The sequence below is a fragment of the Taudactylus pleione genome, unplaced genomic scaffold (assembly GCF_031769625.1).
Source record: "Taudactylus pleione unplaced genomic scaffold, aTauple2 ptg000333l, whole genome shotgun sequence".
Lineage (NCBI taxonomy): Eukaryota > Metazoa > Chordata > Amphibia > Anura > Myobatrachidae > Taudactylus > Taudactylus pleione.
In genome coordinates, this window is record NW_028284734.1 from 11,149,141 (window position 1) to 11,177,087 (window position 27,947).

Below are 27,947 nucleotides of genomic sequence, written 5' to 3' on the forward strand. Positions count from 1 at the left end.
AGAAGATGATGTTCATAAAAATTAATTATCAACTCTTCCAGGGAGACCAGCCTCTTTGCATTATGTAATGTTTGGGGCCTAGTGTTTCAAACTGCCATCCTGTCTGCCACTGCAGTGTCACTCCTAGATGGGCCATGTGTTTCTGCCGCCCACTCGTGTCGCTTAGCATAGTCATCCAGCTACCTCGGTGCAACATTTTGGACTAAACACAATATTGTGAGGTGTGAGGTGTTCAGAATAGACTGGAAATGAGTGGAAATTAATGTTATTGAGGTTAATAATAGCATAGGTGCAGAAAAACCCACAAATTCTGTGATTTTAGCTGTTTTTATCCGTGTTTTTATCAGTGTGGGGGGTTAGGTGTTAGACACTAGGGGGAGGATTATGCTGCGGTGGGCAGGAGGGGTTAGGGTTAGGCTGTGGGAAAGTTGGTTTAGGGGGAGGATTAGGGTTAGGCAACTTACCATTGGGTGTCGGGATTCTGAATGTTGGGATGCTACTGTCTGTATTGTGATCACCGGGGTACCATACCCAACCCCTTATTATTACCCTCCTATGAATCCTATTTTTGAGCTGTATTGTATACCAGTGCCAAGTCAGCAATCACCACTGCTCTACCCCTGTTACAATCAATAATTTTAGTAAATTATAGGCTTCTTGTAGTTTGTAGGCCTGTTTTTTTCAAGAATGACCCATTGTTCTCATACTGTGGCTGTCTGCATGCATGTATGTATTACAGTTATAGGTCACACCCACTTGCATCACCACTTTCATGGAAAAAAAGATTATTCTCTCCATTAACGTCATATCAAATTATCCATCCACACTGAAGTGATAATAAAACTCTTTATTTTGCCTTTTTTTTCATGTGTGTATATATATATATATATATATATATATATATATAAATCACTCCTTTTATTTTCTGGAGAGTGACGATTAATCCTGTGTTTCAGCCATTGGGAAAAAGGTATTATAACCAACTCTGAAAGAAAAGAAAGAAAAGAAAAGCAGAGATTAAAAAACTAGCGATTGGACAAAAGAAATGTTGCGATCGGTCTGCACAGAACCATTATTTGCAATTCTCATACCATTACCCCAGAGATTATGTGATTTGCTTGTATGTAATTTACATAACTGTAACTAATTGTAACTTGTAACTTCTGTACAGTACACGACAGGGGTGGATGCTGAGGAGTGTGTCAGTGTCACTGTAAGTATCAATTAAGCTTCAATGGCAGACGAAGATAAACTTGGTACTGGAATGCAATAAAATGACTGCACATACAGTACCTTGTCTGCTTCCAGTTATCCTGAATATCCGGGCTGTTCGACCTCGTCAGCCAGATAGTCTGCAGGACTCTGTTTCCTTCTTCATTTGTGAAACACTGACCTGTGTGCACTGCAATAGATTCTGCAGAGAAATCAGTTTGATTAATGTCAAAAAGAATCTGAGTTATTTAAGACTTAAACAGAATTTTAGGACAAAGTGGAAATAATGAACTTAAATAAAGGACTGGCCCTAAACTGATGTTTCCATTGTAACCTTCACCAGCAGAAAGGCCAGTCACACCCCTGATAAGTTGCAGTTCCTGGTCACATGACACATCCCAGGTGTTCATCAGTGCTCAAGGCACGCCCTCCCATACTCAGAGGCATGCCTCTATTAGCTCTCTTTCTGTGGATCTTACTGCCCCTGGTTTGGCCCCACCCCCAGATCTGCAAGCAGTGTCTGACTATACAGAAGCGAGGCTAAGATGTGCTGCCTCAAATCTCATCTCCCTGAAGTCCCAGGGAGCTCCACAAAGCTGGTGAGTGTTAACTCTAAATATGAGTACAATAAACAAAGAAGATGTTTATAAGTTATAAATATCTTCTTTGTATTATTGTAATCATTATTATATCAACTCACAGGAGTGTGACGGGGATGCTCTGTTTCCGCTGCCTACCTTGACTGCATGTCCCTGATAGAATGCTTTGCCTTAGCTTGTAATATATATAGTACTGTTGCATAATCAGTTGTAATCCCACTCCTTGCAACTTCATTTGTTTGCTTGTAGTGTAATAGTTTTCACAGTGCTATATGTATGGCCAACCTGTTGTGATCAATCATGCTATAATGGCATATTCAGTGCCAGGGCTGCCATCAGAAATTGTGGTGCCCATTACAAACTGAACAAGCAGTTCCCCCCCACCTCCTCAACCCACGAGCTCCCAGCCCAATGGATGATGAGGTGCGGTATGGAGCTCTACACATATAAACACAAACAGATCTACATAAAACTGGATGGCACGGCCGCAGTAACTCTGGCTGCAGGGTGCCACTACAGACAACCTGCTAGCCAGGAGAAAGGGCCATGGGGCAGCGACAGTGCCAACTATAGAGCTCTGAGCCATGGCACCAATCGCACACCCCTAGTTACTTCTTGGCCCTAGAGATTTATTTAAGGACATTTTTGTTTACATACCATCCTTGCAAAAGTGAATTAGGACCCACTGGGGACATAGGCAAGGTACTGGACTACCCTTCCCTGTGTCCTATGGTGTGTTGGCACAAACCTTTGTCAGCTCCAATGTGACATTACTGTACCCCCTATAATATATATATATATTTGGCAAATACAGATGTGCCCACCTAGTTTATTGCTTTGTACACCATGTAGCGTGCCATGCATCTCGCGCCACACAGTATGCCTTGAGTCACGCCATTCAGTATTAATCATAACAAACATTGATTAGTTAGCATTTGTGGTCAGCTGTAGCATGTCTCAATCAGACTTTCTTTAAGTTTAGAATCAGTATAGAGGCAGCCGTGGATGTCGATGGCAGCCGTGTATTATAAGCACTAAGTGTGTTATAACACAAAGTGTAATTATATAACAGTTAAAAAAAACAGTAATCTACATAAATTTGCAACTGGACTGAACATCTTCTATTTCTTGTCATCCCTGCAGGTATGTTCCCCATTCTACAAGCTGCATAGTCTAACTAGTGCTTTGCAATCACTCAGATCAGCTGTTTGGATTTTAAAAAGTATGTTACCCATTCCCATCTAGCAAGCAACATATTGCTCTTACATTTCTGCATAATGGATTTTATTTCTGTTAGCAAAGATTTAGATGTAATGACTTGATTGTATTTTGGATTACCTGGGTGGGGGATGTTGTTCAGTGATGCCTAGTTTATGGTAGGATACTGCTTGTGTTTACACAAACCCAGTGCCAAATTTCTTCATTGATTAGTTAGCATTTGTGGTCAGCTGTAGCATGTCTCAATCAGACTTTCTTTAAGTTTAGAATCAGTATAGAGGCAGCCGTGGATGTCGATGGCAGCCGTGTATTATAAGCACTAAGTGTGTTATAACACAAAGTGTAATTATATAACAGTTAAAAAAAACAGTAATCTACATAAATTTGCAACTGGACTGAACATCTTCTATTTCTTGTCATCCCTGCAGGTATGTTCCCCATTCTACAAGCTGCATAGTCTAACTAGTGCTTTGCAATCACTCAGATCAGCTGTTTGGATTTTAAAAAGTATGTTACCCATTCCCATCTAGCAAGCAACATATTGCTCTTACATTTCTGCATAATGGATTTTATTTCTGTTAGCAAAGATTTAGATGTAATGACTTGATTGTATTTTGGATTACCTGGGTGGGGGATGTTGTTCAGTGATGCCTAGTTTATGGTAGGATACTGCTTGTGTTTACACAAACCCAGTGCCAAATTTCTTCATTGATTAGTTAGCATTTGTGGTCAGCTGTAGCATGTCTCAATCAGACTTTCTTTAAGTTTAGAATCAGTATAGAGGCAGCCGTGGATGTCGATGGCAGCCGTGTATTATAAGCACTAAGTGTGTTATAACACAAAGTGTAATTATATAACAGTTAAAAAAAACAGTAATCTACATAAATTTGCAACTGGACTGAACATCTTCTATTTCTTGTCATCCCTGCAGGTATGTTCCCCATTCTACAAGCTGCATAGTCTAACTAGTGCTTTGCAATCACTCAGATCAGCTGTTTGGATTTTAAAAAGTATGTTACCCATTCCCATCTAGCAAGCAACATATTGCTCTTACATTTCTGCATAATGGATTTTATTTCTGTTAGCAAAGATTTAGATGTAATGACTTGATTGTATTTTGGATTACCTGGGTGGGGGATGTTGTTCAGTGATGCCTAGTTTATGGTAGGATACTGCTTGTGTTTACACAAACCCAGTGCCAAATTTCTTCATTGATTAGTTAGCATTTGTGGTCAGCTGTAGCATGTCTCAATCAGACTTTCTTTAAGTTTAGAATCAGTATAGAGGCAGCCGTGGATGTCGATGGCAGCCGTGTATTATAAGCACTAAGTGTGTTATAACACAAAGTGTAATTATATAACAGTTAAAAAAAACAGTAATCTACATAAATTTGCAACTGGACTGAACATCTTCTATTTCTTGTCATCCCTGCAGGTATGTTCCCCATTCTACAAGCTGCATAGTCTAACTAGTGCTTTGCAATCACTCAGATCAGCTGTTTGGATTTTAAAAAGTATGTTACCCATTCCCATCTAGCAAGCAACATATTGCTCTTACATTTCTGCATAATGGATTTTATTTCTGTTAGCAAAGATTTAGATGTAATGACTTGATTGTATTTTGGATTACCTGGGTGGGGGATGTTGTTCAGTGATGCCTAGTTTATGGTAGGATACTGCTTGTGTTTACACAAACCCAGTGCCAAATTTCTTCATTGATTAGTTAGCATTTGTGGTCAGCTGTAGCATGTCTCAATCAGACTTTCTTTAAGTTTAGAATCAGTATAGAGGCAGCCGTGGATGTCGATGGCAGCCGTGTATTATAAGCACTAAGTGTGTTATAACACAAAGTGTAATTATATAACAGTTAAAAAAAACAGTAATCTACATAAATTTGCAACTGGACTGAACATCTTCTATTTCTTGTCATCCCTGCAGGTATGTTCCCCATTCTACAAGCTGCATAGTCTAACTAGTGCTTTGCAATCACTCAGATCAGCTGTTTGGATTTTAAAAAGTATGTTACCCATTCCCATCTAGCAAGCAACATATTGCTCTTACATTTCTGCATAATGGATTTTATTTCTGTTAGCAAAGATTTAGATGTAATGACTTGATTGTATTTTGGATTACCTGGGTGGGGGATGTTGTTCAGTGATGCCTAGTTTATGGTAGGATACTGCTTGTGTTTACACAAACCCAGTGCCAAATTTCTTCATTGATTAGTTAGCATTTGTGGTCAGCTGTAGCATGTCTCAATCAGACTTTCTTTAAGTTTAGAATCAGTATAGAGGCAGCCGTGGATGTCGATGGCAGCCGTGTATTATAAGCACTAAGTGTGTTATAACACAAAGTGTAATTATATAACAGTTAAAAAAAACACAGTTGAATGAACAACATCTACAACAAGGTAATTACAATATCATTCCTTACCAGTAGTTTGTGTGTTGTGCATTATTGAATGTATTGCAAAAATGTATCAAAAACTTCTATTAATGATCTCACTCCATGGAATCATCTCTAAGACTACTACATCCTTTACTCTCCCTGCAGCTCCTCCTTTTGTACATATTGCTGCCTCAGTACTTTCCTCTTCTCTTACAAACACATATGAGCTTTTAACTTATCTAAACACATTGACAATAACATCCACAACCTCTCGCCATAACAAACATTCTGTCAAATCCCACAAATATATTTATATCTCGCTCCTGTTGCTTCTATTAGCTGGTGACATATCTCCAAATCCAGGCCCAACTCACATGCCACACCCACAACAAACTATAAATCCAGCTAACCTCATAAATATTGCATGCCTCCCTTCACCATCCAAGTCACTAAAATGTGCATTATGGAATGCACGCTCTGTCTGCAACAAACTAACATCCATCCATGACCTCTTTATTTCAACCAACCTCAACCTTCTGGCAATAACAGAAACATGGCTAACACAATCAGACACTGTCTCCCCTGCTGCACTTTCACATGGTAACCTACACTTCTCACACACCTCCAGGCCTGGCAATTGTAAAGGAGGTGGGGTAGGAATATTACTCTCCCAATCTTTCACATTCACAGTTCTCCCACAGGTACCTTCACTCACATTTACATCATTCGAAGTACATTCTATCAGGACTTTCACCCCTTTCTCTCTGCGAGTTGCTGTTATCTATCGCCCGCCTGGGCCACCGCACCAATTTCTGGAACATTTTTCAGCCTGGCTCCCTCACTTCCTATCCTCAGACATCTCCACCATCATTATGGGTGATTTCAATATCCCCATTGACAGTCCACAATCTCCTCATGCCACCAAACTATTCTCTCTAACCTCCTCTCTTGGCCTCTCCCAATGGACTGACTCCTCTACTCATAAGGAGGGCCACTGCCTTGATCTTGTATTTACCAGACTATGCTCAGTTTCTGATTTCACTAATGCTCCTTTCCCTCTCTCAGATCACAATCTTATCACCTGCACACTTTCCTCCATTACATCAACCTCAATGTCAGTGAAATCAACCAAACCTACTAAAACCCGCAGAAATATTAATGTGATTAACTTTCAACAACTATCTACCTCTCTACAACAACAACTCTCACCAATTTCTGCACTCACTTCTCCTGAGAATGCTGCATCACAGCTAAACCAGATCTTAGTAAAAGCCCTCGATGAAGTAGCTCCAGCTACCCATCACACTCCGCGTAGACTCAGACGTCAACCGTGGCATTCTAACTTAACAAGGCATCTACAAAAACTCTCACGTAAAGTAGAACGTCAGTGGCGAAAGTCTCGCACTCCAAGTGACTTCCTCACATATAAGTCTATCTACAACTCTTATCGTACTGCTCTGGACACTGCCAAGCAAATATATTTCCAATCTCTAATCTCTGCTCAAGCCTCTAACCCCAAGCGACTTTTTAATACATTTAAACTGCTTCTTACCCCTCCCTCACCCAAGCCACCTGCTACTATCTGTGCACAAGATCTTGCTTCCTATTTCAAGGACAAGATTGATAATATCCGAAATGAAATGTTATTCTCTTCCTCAGCTAGTGACCTACTCAATTCCCTACCTGAACCCTCTGGCACATTCTCTTCATTTGACCCCACAAATGAAGATGAAGTATCTACACTCTTCTCATCCTCCTACTCTATTACCTCTCCTCTAGATCCTATACCCTCACAAATTAGTAAAGCTCTGTCTCCTGTGCTCATCCCAACCCTAACTAAAATCTGTAATCTCTCTCTTTCTACTGGCATCTTTCCATCACTGTTCAAGCATGCAGTGATTACTCCCATTCTGAAAAAACAAAATTCTGACCCTAACACTCTCTCTAATTACCGTCCTATCTCCCAGCTCCCATGCCCCTCCAAGCTACTGGAGAGACTTGTCTACACCCGCCTCACACACTTTCTTAACACCCACAACTTATTGGACCCACTTCAGTCTGGCTTCCGTTCCCAGCACTCCACAGAGACAGCACTGACTAAGGTAGTAAATGATTTGGTCACTGCCAAGGCTAAAGGCCATTACTCACTTCTAATTCTTCTAGATCTCTCTGCTGCTTTTGACACTGTTGACCACTCTCTTCTCGTACAAACATTACAATCCCTAGGTCTTAAGGACACAGCCCTTTCTTGGTTCTCTTCCTACCTATCTGATCGCTCTTTTTCTGTTCGTTTTTCTGATTCTGCCTCCTCTTCGCTACCTCTATCAGTTGGAGTACCGCAAGGCTCTGTCTTAGGTCCTTTGCTATTCTCAATCTATACCACCTCTCTTGGCAAACTAATCCGCTCTTTTGGATTTCAGTACCATCTGTATGCGGATGATACTCAAATCTACCTATCCTCTCCAGATTTATCACCATCTGTATTGGTCCGTGTCACTGAATGTATTTCTGCCATTTCATCTTGGATGTCATCTCGCTACCTGAAACTTAATATTTCTAAAACAGAATTAATTATATTTCCACCGGCCAATAACAGTTACCAATCTGATCTCTTTATCACTGTTGATAACTCAACAATCCACCCCACCCCACAAGCTCGCTGCCTTGGTGTCATCCTTGATTCTGAATTGTCCTTTGTTCCCCACATTCAATCTGTCTCAAAATCATGTTACATACATCTAAAAAACATATACAAAATTCGACCATATCTCACACAAGACACTGCAAAAACTCTAATCCATGCACTCATTATTTCCCGCATTGACTATTGCAATAGTCTCCTTACTGGTCTTCCCAAAAACAGGCTATCGCCATTACAATCCATTATGAATGCAGCTGCGAGGCTTATCTTCCTTGCCAAACGTTCATCATCTGCTGCCCCGCTCTGTCAGTCCCTCCATTGGTTGCCGGTTTTCTACCGTATTCAATACAAAATACTGTTACTTACACATAAGGCCATTAACCGAATTACACCAACATACATCTCTTCACTCATCTCAAAATATCTCCCAACCCGACCTCTCCGCTCAGCACAAGAACTGCGTCTCTCATCCCCACGCATTACTTGCTCCCATTTACGGTTACAGGACTTTCTTCGGGCTGCACCTACTCTATGGAATGCCTTACCACACACAATAAGACTTACCTCTACTCTTCAATCCTTCAAGCGTTCCCTGAAAACTCACCTCTTCAGACAAGCTTATCAGATTCCAGAACCGACCACATAACCTTCATAGCTTCCATGTCTTATCACATCCCCTCTCACAGTCCATACATAACCTCACATATTGTCTTTCTTTCACATACTCCTGACATTTTGCCGACATTCCTATGTGACTGGATCAAGCAGCCCACCAAGAAACTCTGCATTCTGGCCAGACCAAATTGCAATATATATAGCACCTATCCTTGTGTATCAATGCCTGTTTCCCTATAGATTGTAAGCTTGCAAGCAGGGCCCTCTTACCTCTATGTCTGTCTGTTATTACCCTGTTTTGTTCTATCAATGTTTCCAATTGTAAAGCGCAACGGAATATGCTGCGCTATATAAGAAACTGTTAATAAATAAATAAAATAAATAACAGAACATACAGTGGCGCAGGAAAAAGTCATAAGGTGTAATACAACTTTTTGTCCACCAGGTGTCACTTTTCCTAAACTACACTCTCCATGCTTCTGAGATCCAATGCAATTTATGTATCACTGCCCAATGATTGGCTGACAGAAACGGTAATTCGGTATATTATAGTACATTGTTTTCTCATGGAATCATGGCTGTAGAAGAATGTGTAATGAAGTTTTAAATCATTACATTAAGTGTGAGTCCTGTACTTTTTTTATAAAAATATTTCACATGCACAGCTTTTAATGAGGCGGGATAAATATTCACTAATGCTCCCCAACCATCATTCGCTTCTGTTCAATGCCGCTGTATCCTGAGCCCTCTATTGACATTGTACACATTGCCTGCAGTAATTCACACACATCACATTACTATACATAAAGTACATGACAGGTGCGGCTATCGAGATGGCTGGCATGTGTGGTCTAGAGGTTTGGGTGAGTGCCTTGCACAGTGGGCGTCCCGGGTTTGAGACCTGGTAAGGGACTTTTTTTTTTAATCTTCACTACAGGATTAAAAAGAAATCACTTGGTGGTGTGAGTTCTGTCATTTATACAGGTATCTGTGTTGACCAAAAAGACGCACTCCCAGCATTGCATAAATTAGCAAGCAATTGAAGTTCAGTATTCTTATTAAAGCCTTCTCCACAACTTCATACCACCTGGCATTTCTATGCTACTTTATGCCACTGTACTGCTGATGCACTTTGAAAGTGCTCAAGAAAGTGGTGTGCGGCACTCCATACAGTATGCCACATAGTGCCCTGCTAGTCGCACTATGCTGTGATATATGGAGTCTATTAGTACTGCGCATGCCCAGTGGAGCTGGTCAGGAGTGACACACAGTACATCAGTACTAGGCTGATGCACTGGGTGCTGTACACGACAGGTGTGGCTTTCGACATGGCTGGCGTGTGTGGGCTAGAAGTTTAGGTGAGCTCTTTGCAGAGAGGGTGCCCCGGGTTTGAGACCTAGTAAGGGACATTTTATTTTATTTTTTAAAATCTTCACTACAGGATTAAAAATAAATCACTTGGTGGTTTGTGAGATCTGTCATTTATACAAATACATACAGGTATCTATCTATATAAATGTATACACATACACTACAGTATTGAGGGCACTACTGTACTGAATTGTACATTGGCTCCAAAATGCTTTGGCCAGTGGACCCAGTGAAAGGGTTTCCCATGTTGTGGCATTACTCCCCAGCTAGAATGAGTTTGGTGCTGGTTATGGATAATACAGGAGACCCCTACACGTTTTGTCCCCTGTAAATCCAAAAATGCACGCTCGCTCCCTCGGGTCATCAACGATATCCCCAGTGGGCTGTACATGCAGCCTAATCTGGGGATATCATTAACGATACCATGCTGGCGAATGCAGCATGGCCTCCCCTCCCACCCCCGTCGTCATTCCTCGCTACCAGCATCAGCAAGTGTACATTCACTTGACAACGTTCGCACTGCTGCCAGGCCCATAGCTCACGATATCGGCTCATACAAACATCGTCTAGTGTCCATGAGCCATACTGTACAGTAATAATACCTGTAGTAATACTACTGTTGTCCTCTATCTATTGACATTTTTGTTTTGTGGCAAAATACAGTAACATTCTGTTTTTTTCAACCCAAGGGGTCCAACCCCCCAGCCCAGGAGGCCGCAGCCAGCCCCAGCCGCCTCTCTAGGCTTTGTAAGTACTGTACACTACATTGTCTTCTATCTCTACTTTTTTTCTATTTCACAGTGTCTCTCTCCCTCCTGGACTCCAAAGACCCATCTCCAACCTCTTATCCTTACAAACTAATTATTTCTGTACTTGTTTTTATTTTTCAGTAGTTTACTGTACAATACTGTAAGATACCTGTAGTAAAACTACTGTTGTAATAGTACTATTGTGCAGTACTGTAGGGGGTCTTCTTTTTCAAAATCAAACTGACTGTGCCAATTTTTTTTTTCACAGTTACTCCGCCACCCGAGTTCCAGGTTCCCCCTTTACGTAAGAAAGTGGTGACAGTTACAGTAAGCTGGCTTAACATTGTACTTCGGTGGGTCTGTACCAGCTACAGTATACTGTATATCTCTGAACAACATTGTTCACAGACTAGGGATGAACGGGTTTGGATTTCTGAAATCCGAACCCTCCCGAGCCCCCCCCCGATCCGAGGCGGGAACCGAGTCAGGCTCGGGTTTTCCTGCCTGACTCGGACCTGAAATCGAGGCAAGACGTCATCATCCCACTGTCGGATCTCGCGGGTTTTGGGTTCTATAGAAGGTCCCTGCGTCTGCGCCATTTTTCACTCCGACTGTGGACAGTGAAGAGGGAGGGTGGGAGTTGTGCTGCTGTTGTCCATAGGGGCTGTGTCCACTCCAAAGTTCATAGGGGCTGGCTGGGCTGTGTTGTGCAGTGTCCCATAAAGGCTGTAGTCCTAAAGGGGTGCTGTAGTGTTGTCCAGGGGGTGCTCTGTCAATCGGGGGTGCTCCCACCAAGTGCAAAAAAAACAATTATTTTTTTTGTGTTTGTGTGCGCTGTAGCCGCACGTGCATCAAAAAAGTAGCAGCGCCAAGTGTGCGCCTGTGTCATAAGTCAAGGGGTAGCTGGCTCATCTGTTGAAGGGTGGTGTAACCCCTAAGTGCTCCAAAAAATAAAAAATATATTTTTTTCTGTTTGTGACTTGTGTGCGCATTAGCCACACGTGCATCAAAAAAGTAGCAGCGCCAAGCATGCGCCTGTGTCATAAATCATGGGCCGGCCGGCTCGTCTGTTGAAGGGTGGTGTAACCCCCAAAGTGCCGGAAAAAAAAAGAAAAAAAACCTTTTTCTGTGTTTGTGTGCGCATTAGCTGCACATGCATCAACAAAGTAGCAGCACCAAGCGTGCACTTGTGTCAAGTCAAGGGCCGGCTGGTCTGTTGAAGGGTGGTGTAACCCCCAAAGTGCACAAAAAAATAAAAACAATTAATTTTTTTGTGTTTGTGACTTGTGTGCGCCTTAGCTGCACGTGCATCAACAAAGTAGCAGTGCGAAGTGTGCGTCTGTGTCATAAGTTAAGGGCCAGCGGTCTGTTGAAGAGTGGTGTAACCCCCAAAGTGCCCCCCCCAATAAAATATATTTTTCTGTGTTTGTGACTTGTGTGCGCCTTAGCTGCACGTGCATCAACAAAGTAGCAGTACAAAGCGTGCGTCTGTGTCATAAGTTAAGGGCCAGCTGGTCTGTTGAAGGGTGGTGTAACCCCCAAAGTGCCCCCCCCAATAAAATATATTTTTCTGTGTTTGTGACTTGTGTGCGCCTTAGCTGCACGTGCATCAACAAAGTCGCAGCGCCAAGCGTGCGCCAGTGTCATAAGTCAAGGGCCAGCTGGTCTGTTGAAGGGTGGTGTAACCCCCAAAGTGTACCAAAAAAAGAAAAAAATATTTTTCTGTTTGTGTGCGCCTTAGACGCACGTGCATCAACAAAGTAGCAGTGCCAAGCATGCACCTGTGTCATAAGTCAAGGGCCGGGAACCTTGTCAGTGAAAGGCGTAGGAGGTTGCTTCCACAAAATGTGGAGAAGATGATGTTCATCAAAATGAATTATCAATTCTTCCAGGGAGACCATCCTCCAGAACGTACAGAGGAACCTGTGGTGGTGGATTCCAGCGGGGATGAATTAATACTCTGTGAGGATGAGGATGTACATAACACTGAAGAGGGTGAGGAATCGGTGGATGAGGACGACATTTTGCTCTCCGTAGATCCAGTTTGTGCAAGGACAGATTAATTGCCAGCTTGATTTGTGGGGGCCCAAACGAACCAATCATTTCAGCCACAGTCGTGTGGCAGACCCTGGCGCTGAAATGATTGGTTTGTTAAAGTGTGCATGTCTTATTTATACAACATAAGGGTGGGTGGGAGAGCCCAAGGACAATTCCATCTTGCACCCCTTTTTTTCTTTGCATTATGTACTGTTTGGGGCCTAGTTTTTCAAACTGCCATCCTGTCTGCCACTGCAGTGTCACTCCTAGATGGGCCACGTGTTTGTGCCGCCCACTCGTGTCGCTTAGCATAGTCATCCAGCTACCTCAATGCAACCTTTTGGACATAAAAAGACTATTGTGAGGTGTGAGGTGTTCAGAATAGACTGGAAATGAGTGGAAATTGAGGTTAATAATAGCATAGGAGCAGAAAAACTCACAAATTCTGTGATTTTAGCTGTTTTTATGCTTATTTCCCAAAAAAATACAGATCCAAAACATAAATCCCAGAACCCAGAACCCAAAACACGGAAGGGTGGTTTTGGCAAAACCAATCCAGATCCAAAACACGAAGAAAGTTCCAGAACCAAAACACGAAAAGTGGCCGGTGCACACCCCTATCACAGACATATTGCGTCAGCTGTGCAGCACAGTGAATATCTGATATACAGATTCTGCAGAAAGACTTCGATCTTTGTGTATGGGTGGTCTGCTATAATTTTGCAGTCCGCTCATACTGTACACTTGCTGCATATGGGTTGTGAAATCTAGGAATCTGATACAATTACAGTATATATTTGGGGGACCCATTCTATTGTACTGTAGGTTCCATTGCCTGTGTCTCCCAGCTTCACCTCCCATGTCTTTCTGCCTCTTTCCCTATGCCCCTGTGTCTTTCAGCCTCATTCCCTATGCCCCTGTGTCTTTCAGCCTAATTCCCTACCCCCCTGTGTCTTTCAGCTTTCCATTTGCCTGTCAGCTTAAACAGGGCCAGATTGAGGGCCACATGGGCCTGGAGCTGAAAATGACCAAGGGCCTATTATGAGAAGCAGAGGAGGTGTGGCCAGTGCCATGTGGGTGTGTACACCAACTATACTCTAAGCCCCAATGGCTCCGTAAATATGTAAAAGAAAAAAAATGCTTAATTTTTTAAGGTAAATAGAAATACAATTTTATGACTTATGGCTGACCGTGTGGAGAGCAGATGGCCAGTCAACATCATGTTGTCATGACAATAGGCCTATTTTTATGTGGAGGCCTGGAGCTGTAGCTCCATTCGCCCCATTGTTAATCTGGCCCTGAGCTTAAACCTCCCCCCCTGTCTCTGCTTCCTCGTGTTTGTCGTGTTTGTCAGTTTTCTCCCAGTGTCCCGTCTTTCCCAGGGGTGTGGGGAACTGGTGGGGCAGTAATTTCTGTTGCGTGGTTAAAGACTGTGTTTTGCCCCTCATGAACTTCTACACAAAGCAGCTTGGGGATAAATGAAATGGGGCTGAATGAAATGGAAATGTGGATGAAGAGTTATTAGAACTAGCCAACTTTAGTTGTTTCTGTAATTTACTGAACCTTTTTTTTTACTAAAACAGAAGAAGCTACTCGCAGGCAACAGGCGCAAGGCCAGGGACCCCCGCAGCTAAATAGAGGGACTGAACAGTAATAATAATTTTACTAATTTTTATTTTATATCCAGTATTGTAGCACACTTTCTCCAGCAGGGCTCAAGGTGCTTAACACACAAAGTGCACACTGTGGATTAGGTACTGTACACTAATACTGAAGTAAAAAGTAAACTAGAGTGCACAATACAGTAGGCGTCAAGCAAATTTGGTACAGATATTTTGGGCATTAACTTCCATTGACTGTACTCTACATTCCACCCACAGTGGGATTACAGTACCTTGGGTGGAATATTGTAGATTAAGCCTAAAAGAGATGACACAAAATACTGTAGGTGGTTGCAGCATCTTATTGCTAGTAGAGTCACAAAATACATAAGTCAGGTCCATGTAGTTTTGTTATGCCATTATGAGAGTGCCAGGTGAGCCAGCCATGTTGTGCGCATTCAAATATTACTTACAATATAAGCTGTATGGATAGATCCATGTGAAGTATTGTACATCCTATTTAGGTACATTAGGTTTTATTAAGAGTCAATGACTGTACAGTACTAGTGAAAGAATTTATACTGTACTTTTATTATAACCTATTACTGTTCTAAAACTGTACTTTTTTTTCTCACAGAGCAACTCAGACGACTGGTAATTCAGCTGCGGGCGGCGGTCATCTGCATTTTTTATTTTGTTTTATATTACATTTAATTTAATTACATTTTTTTATATACTGTACAGTACTGTTCTCTGGTTTATTAAAGTGTTGTGAAAAAAAATTATTAGAAATATAATCTAATATAAATATATACTATATAGTAAATATAAATATAGTGTGTGTACATACAGTATGTGTGTGCGGGGATGCAGTCAATAGACTGGTGGACGAGATGCCGCCAGTCTATATCCCTACTGCAGAAGCCCAGCATGGGACTTAAGATAGGCGTTGAAATATTGAAGGAAATACTGAATGCTGCAGAACACCAGCCCAAATGAGGTAAATCTGGGGCACCCTTAGCGTTGGCCACGTGGAGGGTTAGGATTAAGGTTGGGCACCCCCGGGGCTAGGTGAGGCTTTGGCACCCACCCGGGAGGGGTAGGTTTAGGGTGTGGTAAGGAGAGTTAGATTTAGGCACCTCTGGGGGGAGGTTAGGGTTAGGCACTAGAGGGGAGGTTAGGATTAGGCACCACTAAGGAGAGGGTTAGGGGGGAGACTTCATACCCATTCCGTGTGTGCATGTATGTTTTAATAAACTTTAACTTTCTATGGTGTGTGCATCTTTTTATTTTTATATTTCTTTTGTTGTGGAACTACAGGTACCAGCAGGCTTGTAATGCCCCGCATGCTGGTACTTGTGTTTCTCTAATTACCAGCATGTGGGGTAAGCTTGCTGGGGCCTGTAGTTCCACAGCAAGACAATATTTTTAACTGTTAAAATTTTTTTTTTTTAATAATTTTAAAAAATCCCATTCCAGGTCTCGACCTTGGATGCCCTCTCTGCAAGGCGCTCACCTAAACCACTAGCCCACACACACCAGTTATAACAAGAGCAGCACCTGTCACACATGTGATGTGACATATACGAATTACAGCAGACAATGTGTACAATGTCAATAGCAGGCTCAGCCTGTGGCGGCATTGAATAGAAGTGAATGATGGTGGTGAGACATACAATTACAGTAGTACAGTGAGGTTGAATAGTAATGCATCATGGTGGGGAGAGGTGGTGAAGGGACTTGAATGGCCATGCACACAAAGAGACGATTCTGTAATGTGTACAATACAATGTCTAATGCATGGCGGTTTAGTATAGAATGTTGCTGGGTGGTATAAAGTAGCATAGAAATGCCAGGTAGTGAGAACTTGAGGACAATTTATTGAGTTCAATAGGGTTGCATAAGAATATTGAACTTCAATTGCTTGGTCTTTATGCAATGCTGGGAGTGCATCTTTTTGGTCAACACAGATACCTGTATAAATTATTATTATTATTATTATCCTTTATTTATATGGCGCCACAAGGGTTCCGCAGTGCCTTACAAAGTACATAAACAAATGAGCACACAAGAAAACAGTTATTAACAGTACAAACAATGCAGGACAGATACATGATTAATACATTGCTGCATAACACTTAGATAAGCAGCATGGTGTCGGCAACCAAGGGTGGGGTACTGTTGTATATTAAAGTATAATCAAGTGAAGGAGAAGCACATGAGGGAAGAGGGCCCTGCTCGTGAGAGCTTACATTCTAAGGGGAGGGGGCAGACAGACAGGGGTGACACAGATGGGCTGGATACAAGGGTGACAGTAATATAACATTTATGGAAAGGTTAGTTAAACTTAAGAGGAAAGGACAAAGAGTTGATCCAAATTTCACCAAGCCTCAAGATTTGGGGCCACAACCAAGGTCCATTAGTGGGGTCAACTTGCTGCGTTGTTTGGTATGGTATAGTTGGAGTGGATAAGCAGAATGCATGAGGAGGTCAGGAGGGATGTGAGCAGCATTGGGGATCCAGGTACAGGCACAATCCATAGGCATGTTGGAAGTGTGGTGGTTTTTAAAAACAGTCCTTAATAGCAGGAATAGTTGATTTTTTAGTTTCTCCTTCTGTTCTCATCCTGTTTAACTCCTGAATAACTCCGGCTTCAATTTAAAAATTCTAGTTACACTTCAAATATAAGCACTCTTGCAAATGCAACCCTGGATGTAAGTAATAAGTATGGCTGAAACCAGGTGTCCACACTGATTCTACCCCTCCCCAAACAGTAAAGGGTCAGCAAGCAAATAAACAAATGGTGAGAGGACAAACCACAAACACAGATACAGAGTAATTTCCTGCCTTGGTACAGATTTAAAAACTATATGAAATTTTCTATAGTTAGATTACCTAGCAATTTTAAATGCTGTGTAATAGAAACACCAAGCAGCAAGATATGTTGGGAGCAGTAAATGACAGAACTCACACACCACCAAGTGATTTCTTTTTAATCCTGTATTGAAGATTTAAAAAAATAAAATAAAATGTCCCTTACCAGGTCTCAAACCCACAACGGCCTCTCTGTAAGGGGCTTACCCAAACCTCTAGCCCATATATGCCAGCCATGTCAAAAGCCACACCTGTTGTGTACAACACACAGTGCATCAGCCTAGTACTGACGCACTGTGTGTCACTCCAGACCGGCTCCACTGGGCATGTGCAGTACAATGAGACTCAATACACCACAGCATAGTACGACTAGCAGGGCGCTATGTGGCGTACTGTATGGAGTGCCGCACACCACTTTCTTGAGCACACAGTGCATCAGCAGTACAGTGGCATAAAGTAGCATATACTGTAAATGCCAGGTGGTATGAAGTTGTGGACAATGTATTGACTTCAGTCAGCTTGAATAAGAATACTGAATTTCAATGACTCGGTCTTTATGCAATGCTGGAAATGAGTCTTTTTGGTCACACACCACCAAGTGATTTCTTTTTAATCTTGTAGTAAACATTAAAAGAAAAAAAAAATTGTTCTTTCCTAGGTCTCAAACCCAGGATGACCTTTCTGCAAGGGGCTCACCCAAACTTCTAGCCCACACATGCCAGCCGTATCAAGAGCGGCAACTGTCTTGCATGTGATGGGATGTCTGCGAATTATAGCAGACTATGGGCCTGATTCAGAGCCGTTCGCTATTTGCGGTCGTTCGTTCAAAAACAAGGGGTGGCTATTCAAATGATCCGTTCGCAAATTGCAGTCTGTTCACACCTCTAAGTCTGAATGAGCGAGCAAAACATACGCTCGTTTATTTGTTAAAAACGCCCCCTGGCCGCTCGCACCATACGTCATGTCCGCTATTTATTAGATTAATCGAGTACATCGACCAGCGTATGAACTGCTCGCTATTCTTGTGGTTGGTTTTTGCTACCACAATTTTGCGAACAGTTCTGGCTTAAAAAAAACCCAGTGACGTGGTCAATGACGCTGCTGTTTTAAATATGCACACCCATAAAACGCCCGTTTTGACCTTTAAGCACGCCTGCGTTCTGATTTCCACTCCCCGTTTTCAAGCACCTTCCCCTGTTACCACCCACATACGCCTCATCCTGTCACTCAAATTATCAGGCATTCGCTATTTTGCGAGCACATGAATTTCGGCCGCACTGACTGGTTCGCGCATGCGTATAACGATCCGTACGCATGCGCAGATGTGCGAACATCGCTCGGAACGAGCGTACTGCCGCTAGCGAGTGGCTCTGAATGAGGGCCTATGTGTACAATGTCACTAGTGGGCTCATCCTTGTGCACTCCACCCACCCGCTGCTGTTTTCAATAATAAAAAATGTCTTCCTTTCAAAATATTACACTACTGTAGTACATGTAGACACGGTACCCCACCATTAGAAAATAATTCATCCCGTCTCAATGAAAGCTGTGCGTGCATCTCATTAATGTACACTTTTGATTATACGATCATATGAACACATACATTAGTACCGGCTGTACCACGCTGATGGTGGCCCTGTTCAGAGCCCATATATATTGTGTGATCTCTGGGCCTGATTTAGACCCGCTCGCAAGCGGGTCCATGTTGCCCAAGTGCGCATGCACACGACGGAGGCGGCTCCGTCGTGCGCATGTGCGAGACCCGAATCTCGCACCAAAGGGGGTGTGCTGTCGATGGTGATTGACAGCATGCTCCCTTTGGTGGGCGTGCCGGGGGCGTGGCTGCCCAGACGGAGGCGTTCCCATGGGAATGCCTACCGTTTGGGGCCCCCCCCACTGACATCACTAGTGATGTCAGTGGGAGTGCTTTTGGCTCTGATAGAGCCAAAAGCACTCCAGGGCTTGCGGCAGATGAGACCCTACAACAAGGGTCTCGTCGCAAGCCCAATTGTCGCGATGCTCTTGACCATCGCGACCATCATTTTGGCCGCTCACTATGTGGTACCCCAGAACCTTGATGTACCCCATGTTGAGAGGGCATATGTATATTATGATTGTGAGCCTTACATCAGGATATTATCCTTTTAAGTGGTGCTGTATATATATTAATATAAACCCCCTCTCAGAGGGGAAGTAGTTTGACCTCTGGCTGAGCGGGGGAGTCCTGCCTGCACTGTGAGGTAGAAGACAACTGTCAGATTCAGCAGTGCATGTGGTCAGTTGGAAACTGTCATGTGACTACAGTGTATAAATAGGGGCCCTGCACTGGCTGCTGAGGGGAACTCCTGAGGTAACTGGCTGTGAGGCAGGAGCTGCGCTGGCCGGTGATCGCTGCCTGTCACTGGTGAGGGAGGTCAGGCCTTCTCCATCATGTCTGCTACTGGGAGGCTGTCTTAAGAAGGAAGAGAGCTCCAGAGCCGCCCCTTTTCCTCCATGAGTGACAGCTGTGGCTCAGTGCTGAGAAGAGAGGGCTGTCTGGCTTTTGGTGGTGCTGAACACAGAGGCCCTGATTCAGAGCCGGACGTTCTGAATCAGGGCCGTCCCTGCTCCTTTTTGGAGCTGCCTCCTGGCCGCTCGCATAGCTGTGGGTGACCACCCACAGCTATAGCGAGCGACCAAAATGATGGTCTCAATGGTCAAGACCATCGTGACCATCAGGCTTGCGATGAGACCCTGCGGTCTGCCGCAAGCCCAGGAGTGCTTTTGGCTCTATCAGAGCCAAAAGCACTCCCACTGACATCACTAGTAATGTCAGTGGGGCCGGACCCAGATGGTAGGCGTTCCCATGGGAACGCCTCCGTCTGGGCAGCCACGCCCCCGGCGCGCACACCAAAGGGGGTGTGCTGTCACTCATCATCGACAGCACGCCCCCTTTGGTGCGAGAACCTTAACAACGGCTTGGCCGTCGTTATTCGGGTCTTGCGCATGCGCACGACGGAGCCGCCTCCGTCGCGCGCATGCGCACTTGGGCACCATTGACCCGCTTGCGAGCGCTCAGCGCTCGCGAGCGGGTCTGAATCAGGCCCAGAGATCTGCCAACGAGGAACAGGTCTGTCAGTATACATGTCACAGCGGCATACCATCCAGCTACTGTCACAGGCACGTTCTGCAGGAGACACGTAGTAGTGACTTTCCCTTCTCTTCATGAGACAGCTGCAGCACCAAGACACATATACTAAACCATAACTTCACCAGGACTAGTATAGGGGAGCTGACAAGTCTTATGTTAACATCAACATCTCCTTTATTAGGTGCAGTGACTTTTATTCTTACAGTTAAACGTCCTGAGGTAATTGCCCTGTCAAGCTGTCGGATTTTGTCATAGAATAGAAGTGCTCAGGTTTGCAGCTCTTCCAGGTAACTGATGAGAACTCAGCCCATATAAGTTGATTGCCTGAAACGGGGACTAATCAGAGATATGAACATTTAATACCCCGAGCTATTAGAGTTTTAGCTGCACCAGGAAGGAAAACAACCCTAATTAGTCTTCAGACTCTGCAGCTTAAAAGTATTAGCACTTCCCAAATACTGTTTAAACTTTTTGGATCCTAAGACAATAATGGACTTAGTAAATTGCTATAGACACAGAACTGAGGTTTCCCCTGCAGTGACTGTATGGTTAAGGAATTCTGAAGGGGTTCAGTGCCCATCACTTAAATCGTCTTAAACAGCAGGGAAATAAGTTGCTAACAAACCCAGGTTTGCACCATACAAGGGCCCAACTTAGCAACAACAGTCTTCCTACAGCCAGGATTCAGCATCAGTTTACAGCCTTCTTTAAGGAATTCAATTATTATCTACCTGTGCGCACCAACTTAACATTGTCCACCCATTACGCAATACATTTTCATAATAACATTATAGTGCGTTACTAGTACTTAGCTTAGGTAAAGTTCAAGTTAATGCAGAAGGATACTTACTTATGATTTGGGAAAGTATTTATGTTATAACTTGTGTATCTAATGTGAACTACTAACTCAATTTGCCCCTACAGTAAATGCACTGAAGAAGTTCCAGTTTAATAAATATTTTGTTTCTATTTGTAACTGTGTGTGTTATATAAGTGTGAAAAGTTTGCCTTCAAATATTGTTGTATTGTGAAAACCCATCTATGTTAAACTTAATGTATTGTTCCATCAGAGAACTAAATTGTTCTTGAAAAGTAAAGAAAATTCCTCTTTAAAAATGAAGTGTTGGTTTTTGTGCTAAGGACCACGCCATACTCCTTAGAAACAAGAGAAAACACAACAGTGCAGAGTAATACACCCTTAACAGGTAACATACGTTAAAAATTGTGATTTCACCGTCTACCCCACCTGACAGGTCATCCCAGCTATAGCTGTGGGTGCTCACCCACAGCTACAGTATACGAGCGGCCAGGAGGCCGCTCCAAAAAGTAATAGGGACGGCCCTGATTCAGAGCGAGCGCTCTGTCAGAGCGTCCGGCTCTGAATCAGGGCCTCTGTTTCACTCAAGAATGTCTACTTTAACTCGACCAGAGCATATACTGTACATTACTATATCGTGTTATTTCTATTTCAATTGAGAATCTCTATTTTAACTCAACCAGAGTATATACTATTGCCACAGAATCACAGATCTGTCGACCAGTAATTTATTACATAACATAAAAGCTGTCATAGCGATATACCCATATCCAACCTACTGTACTATAACAGATTATGGGGTCTATTTACTAAGCAGTGTTAGGAGACAAAGTGAAATGAGATAAGGTACCAGCCAATCAGCTCCTAACTGCCATGTCTCAGGCTGTGTTTGAAAAATGACAGTTGGGAGCTGATTGGCTGGTACCTTATTTCCTTTCACTTTGCCTCCTAACACTGCTTAGTAAATAGACCCCTGTGTTATTAAAGCACATTTAAAGCATATATTTGCCACATGATCTGTATTTCATTGGAGACCTATCAAGGCCTTGAGAAAGCATAAGCAAAACGTATGTCAGCAGAGTGTCTGTTGTACTACTAAAGCCATCCACTAAGCAGGACTCAGGAGGAGCCAAAAGAGGATGGGGGGAGGGGGGGGGTAAGTGCTATACAATGTTATTTATTATTGAAAATATATATTATACTGTCAGTAATCTTCACTTCATCATTGAATCATGAGGGAATTATTAAGGAAGGTTATTTCACAAATAAATTAGAGGCATTGGGAGGGGATGTGGGTGGATTTTAATGGCCAGGTAAAGAATATTAAAGAGATAGTGAGGCATAGAGAGGGTTTTTTTTTTTTTGGTGGGGGGGGTAACAACTGAGATTAATTCATGACTAAAAGAGGCCCAGGTCCACACTGCCACAGTATCATTGGCCATGGCCCCTCCAATCTTACAATGTGTGTGAGGGGGGCACTGATGCACAGGGCACTAAAATGTCTAGTTACGGCACTGCGAGAGGACGCTCCTTTTTAAGTCACTATTTCTATCTGAAATAACTTCTATACTTTTTTATATTTTGCTGCTATTATTAATAGATTATATATTTTATAAATTAATAATAAATAAAAGTTAGGTTTTAATTGATACAATAGTAATTGGAAAGTATTCATTATATGTAAATTAGGGGGAAGTGCACTGAATAAGTAAACCCCTTCTTTTCCTTTCTTCAGTTTTTTAAAATGTTATCAGTGCTTCTGTCTCTTTTTACATCTACAATCATCCTATTTATTATAGGGGTGTGCACCGGCCACTTTTCGTGTTTTGTGTTTTGGTTTTGGATCTGGATCTTTCTTCGTGTTTTGGATCTGGATTGGTTTTGCCAAAACCACCCTTCCGTGTTTTGGGTTCTGGGTTTTGTGTTTTGGATCTGTATTTTTTTAAAAAAAGCATAAAAACAGCTAAAATCACAGAATTTGTGGGTTTTTCTGCACCTATGCTATTATTAACCTCAATAACCTTAATTTCCACTCATTTCCAGTCTATTCTGAACACCTCACACCTCACAATAGTGTTTTTATGTCCAAAAGGTTGCACCGAGGTAGCTGGATGACTATGCTAAGCGACACGAGTGGGCGGCACAAACACGTGGTCCATCTAGGAGTAACACTGCAGTGGCAGACAGGATGGCAGTTTGAAAAACTAGGCCCCAAACAGTACATAATGCAAAGAAAAAAAAGAGGTGCAAGATGGAATTGTCCTTGGGCCCTCCCACCCACCCTTATGTTGTATAAACAGGACATGCACACTTTCAGCCACGACTGTGGCTGAAAAGATTGGTTCATTTGGGCCCCCACAAAACAAGCTGGCAATTAATCTGTCCCTGCACAAACTGGCTCTACGGAGGCAAGATGTCGTCCTCATCCACCGATTCCTCACCCTCTTCAGTGTTGTGTACATCCTCATCCTCACAGAGTATTAATTTGTCCCCGCTGGGACCACGAATGTTATCCGGGGCCCTCCAAAACCACAGGTACTATAAAATAAATAACATTCATGGCCTAGTACAGGCCCACAGGAAAGAAAATAAATCTTTCATGGCCCCCATAGTCCGCAGCAGGAATAAATTAACATTGACCTGGAAGTAGAGGTGCAGCAAGGCTCCTTCCTTGGGGGTGGGGGTGCAGCAGGGCTCCTTCACCTGGGGGTAAGGGTGCAGCAGGGCTCCTTCAATGGGGGTGCATCAGCAGGGGTCCTTCCCTGGGGGGGCATCAGCAGGGCTCCTTCCCTGGGGGGGCATCTGCAGGGCTCCTTCCCTGGGGGGGGGCATCTGCAGGGCTCCTTCCCTGGGGGGGCATCAGCAGGGCTCCTTCCCTGGGGGGGGCATCAGCAGGGCTCCTTCCCTGGGGGGGGCATCAGCAGGGCTCCTTCCCTGGGTGTGCAGCAGAAAGGTTCCCTCCTCCCTAATAGTTTGTCATTGGCATTTTTTTTTACAGCCGCCTAGCAGGATGCCTGATGCCACACTAGCCCCCACAGCCACACCGCTCCATCCTCCGACCGCCACTTAACCGCGGGCGCGGTTGAAGGAGGATGGACAGTGTGGGGTTGCGCTGTGCAATGCTGCATGATCTCTGATGTCACGCTGCACCGCCGCGCACAGCCGAACAGCCGGGCAGCGTCTGAGCCGAGTGCTCAGAGTTCAGTGCTGCCCGGCAATACACAAAGCCATTGCGCATGTACCTGACAGTCTCGGGCCACGGGCAGCTCTGCTAGCAGTGACAGGCAGCCAGCGCCCACCTGGGTAGGGACGTTAACCACCTAGGAACATCCTCCCTTATACGTCACCTGCAGCGCGTTCATAAAAAGTTACTGTCAAGTTCAGAAACTTCGGCTAAGACCGTAAGCAGTCCAGGGACATCTAAATCCCTTTGTCCTGTTGTATCCAAGTGCATCCAAGTGCCTGCAAACCACACCCTCAACTCCCTCCTCGTCAATTTCCTCCTTAGTCAGGATCGCTAAGGCGCACACAAACACAGAAAATTACTTTTTATTTTTGTTGGAGACTAGTGCACTTTGTGGATTACACCACCCTTTAAGAAATGAGCCAGCCGGCTCTTTACTTATGGGACACAGGCGCACGCTTGGCGCTGCTCCTTTGTTGATGCACGTGCAGCTACAGTGCACACAATTCACAGAGACAGAAAAAAAAGAAGAATTTTTTATTTTTTGTGGAGCGCACTTTGAGGGTTACACCACCCTTTAACAGACAGACGCACGCTTGGCGCTGCTGCTTTGAGGATGCACGTACAGTGCAGACAATTCACAAACACAGAAGAAAATGTTTTTTTTTTTGTTGGAGTGCACTTTGGGGGTTACAGCACCCTTTAACGGACAACCCAGCCGGCCCTTTACTTATGACACAGGCGCACGCTTGGCGCTACTTTGTTGATGCATGTGTAGCCACAGTGCACACAATTCACAAACACAGAAAATATTTTTTATTTTGTTTGGAGTGCACTTTGGGGGTTACAGCACCCTTTAACGGATAAGCCAGCTGGCCCTTTACTTATGGGACACAGGCGCACGCTTGGCACTGCTCCTTTGTTGATGCATGTGCAGCCACAGTGCACACAGGGCGTGATTCAGACCCGGACGCTATTTGCAGATGGTCGTTTAAAATAAGGGGCCGGCTATTTAAATTGTGCGCTCGCTCATTGCAGTTTGTTGACGCCTCTATGTCTGAGAGAGCGAACGAAAAATGCACTCGCTATTTTGTAAAGACACCCCTTTGCCGTTCACATCACACGTCATCTCTGGTATTTATTTGATTAATCGGGTACATCGAAAGGCATCTGAGCTGCTCGCAGTGCTTGTGGTAGGTTTTTCCTACCGCAGTCACTGCGAGCAGTTCAGGCTAAAAGACAACCAAGTTACGTGGTCGATGACGCACCTTTACTAATTATGCACTCCCATTAAACGCCCTTTTTGCTGTTAGGCATGCCTGCGTTCGGACCTCCACTCCCCCGTTTTCAAGCACCTTCCCGTTACCACCCATAAACGGTACATTCTGTCAATCAAATTAGCAGTCCCTCGCTGTTTTGCGAGTGCTCGATTTCCGACCGCAATGATTGGTTTGCACATGCGCATTATGACCCATACGCATGCGCAGTTGTGCGAACATCGCTCAGAGCGAACGAGCGGCCGCTTACGAGCGGCTCTGAATCAGGCTCACAATTCACAAACACAGAAAATAATTTTTATTTTGTTTGGAGTGCACTTTGGGGGGTTACACCACCCTTTAACAGACGAGCCAGCCGGCCCTTTACTTATGACACAGGCGCACGCTTGGTGCTATTTTGTTGATGCACGTGCGGCTACTGCGCACACAATTCACAAACACAGAAAATATTTTTTTATTTTGTTTGGAGTGCACTTTGGGGGTTACAGCACTCTTTAATGGTCAAGCCAGTTGGCCCTTTACTTATGACACAGTCGCACGCTTGGCATTACTTTATTGTTGCACGTGTGGCTACTGCGCACACAATTCACAAACCCCCCCAATTTTTTTAATTTTGTTTTTGGAGTGCACTTTGGGGGTTACAGCACCCTTTAACAGACAAGCCAGCCGGCCCTTGATTTATGACACAGGCGCACGCTTGGCGCTACTTTGTTGATGCACGTGCGGCTACTGCGCACACAATTCACAAACACAGAAAATATTTTTTTATTTTGTTTGGAGTGCACTTTGGGGGTTACAGCACCCTTTAATGGTCAAGCCAGTTGGCCCTTTACTTATGACACAGGCGCACGCTTGGCATTACTTTATTGATGCACGAGTGGCTACTGCGCACACAATTCACAAACCCCCCCAATTTTTTTAATTTTGTTTTTGGAGTGCACTTTGGGGGTTACAGCACCCTTTAATGGACAAGCCAGCCGGCCCTTGATTTATGACACAGGCGCACGCTTGGCGCTACTTTGTTGATGCACGTGCGGCTACTGCGCACACAATTCACAAAAAAAAAATATTTTTTTTTTGGAGTGCACTTTGGGGGATCACCCCTTATGCACAAATCACCCCCTGGACAACACTACAGCACCCCTCTAGGACTACAGCCTTTATGGGACACTGCACAACACAGTCCAGCCAGCCCCTATAGACTTTGGAGTGGACACAGGGCCTGATTCAGAGCCACTCGTAAGCGGCCGCTCGTTCGCTCCGAGCGATGTTCGCACATCTGCGCATGCATATGGGTTGTAATGCGCATGCGCCAACAAGTCAGTGCGGTCGGAAATCGTGTGCTCGCAAAATAGCGAATGGCTGCTAATTTGATTGACAGGATGAGGCATTTGTGGGTGGTAACATGGGAAGGTGCTTGAAAACGGGGAGTGGAGATCCGAACGCAGGCGTGCCAAACGGTCTAAACGGGCGTTTTAAGGGTGTACATAATTAACAAAGCAGCGTCATCGACCACGTCACTTGGTTGTCTTTTAGCCTGAACTGTTTGCATGATTGCGGTAGGAAAATGCTACCACAAGAATAGCGAGCAGTTCATACGCCTTTCGATGTACTCGATTAATCTAATAAATAGCGGAGATGACGTATGATGCAAGCGGCCAAGGGGCATCTTTACAAAATAGCGAGTGCATGTTTCGGACGCTCGCTCAGACATAGAGGCGTCAACAGACCGCAAAGAGCGAGCGCTCAATTTAAATATCCACCCCTTTTTCTGAACGAGCGTCCGCAAATAGCGTCCGACTCTGAATCAGGCCCACTGCCCCTATGGACAACTGACTGCACAACACAGCCCAGCCAGCCCCTATGGCAGCAGAACAACACAGCCCAGCCAGCCCCTATGGACAACAGCAGCACAACACAGCCCAGTCAGCCCCTATGGACTGAGTGGTCACAGCCCCTATGGACAACAGCTGCACAACACAGCCCAGCCAGCCCTAGCTCCCACCCTCCCTCTTCACTGTAGACAGCCGGAGTGAGAAATGGCGCCGACGCGGGGACCTTTTATTGAATCCAAAACCCGTGAGATCTGGAAGGCGGGATGATGACGTTTTGCCTCGATTTCAGATCCGAGTCAGGCGGGAAAAGTCGAGCCTGACTCGGATGTGACTCGGATCGGGTGGGTTTCCGGGGGGTTCGGTTTCAGAAATCCACCTGCAGAACTGTTTTCCAAACCAT

At 44.1% G+C, this 27,947-nt stretch overlaps 1 protein-coding gene across 1 annotated transcript in view; it reads right to left on the minus strand.

The window, feature by feature from the left end:
- Nucleotides 1-873: 873 nt before the first annotated feature.
- LOC148509050 (avidin-related protein 4/5-like) overlaps nucleotides 874-27,947 on the minus strand; it is a 30,357-nt gene continuing 3,283 nt past the window's right edge. The window contains exons 3-4 of the mRNA XM_088443715.1: nucleotides 1,294-1,414; nucleotides 874-985 (exon numbers count right to left, since the gene is read on the minus strand). Of these exons, the coding sequence (XP_088299841.1) occupies nucleotides 940-985; nucleotides 1,294-1,414 (167 nt within the window). The 3' untranslated portion in view covers nucleotides 874-939. The remainder of the gene's footprint in view (nucleotides 986-1,293; nucleotides 1,415-27,947) is intronic.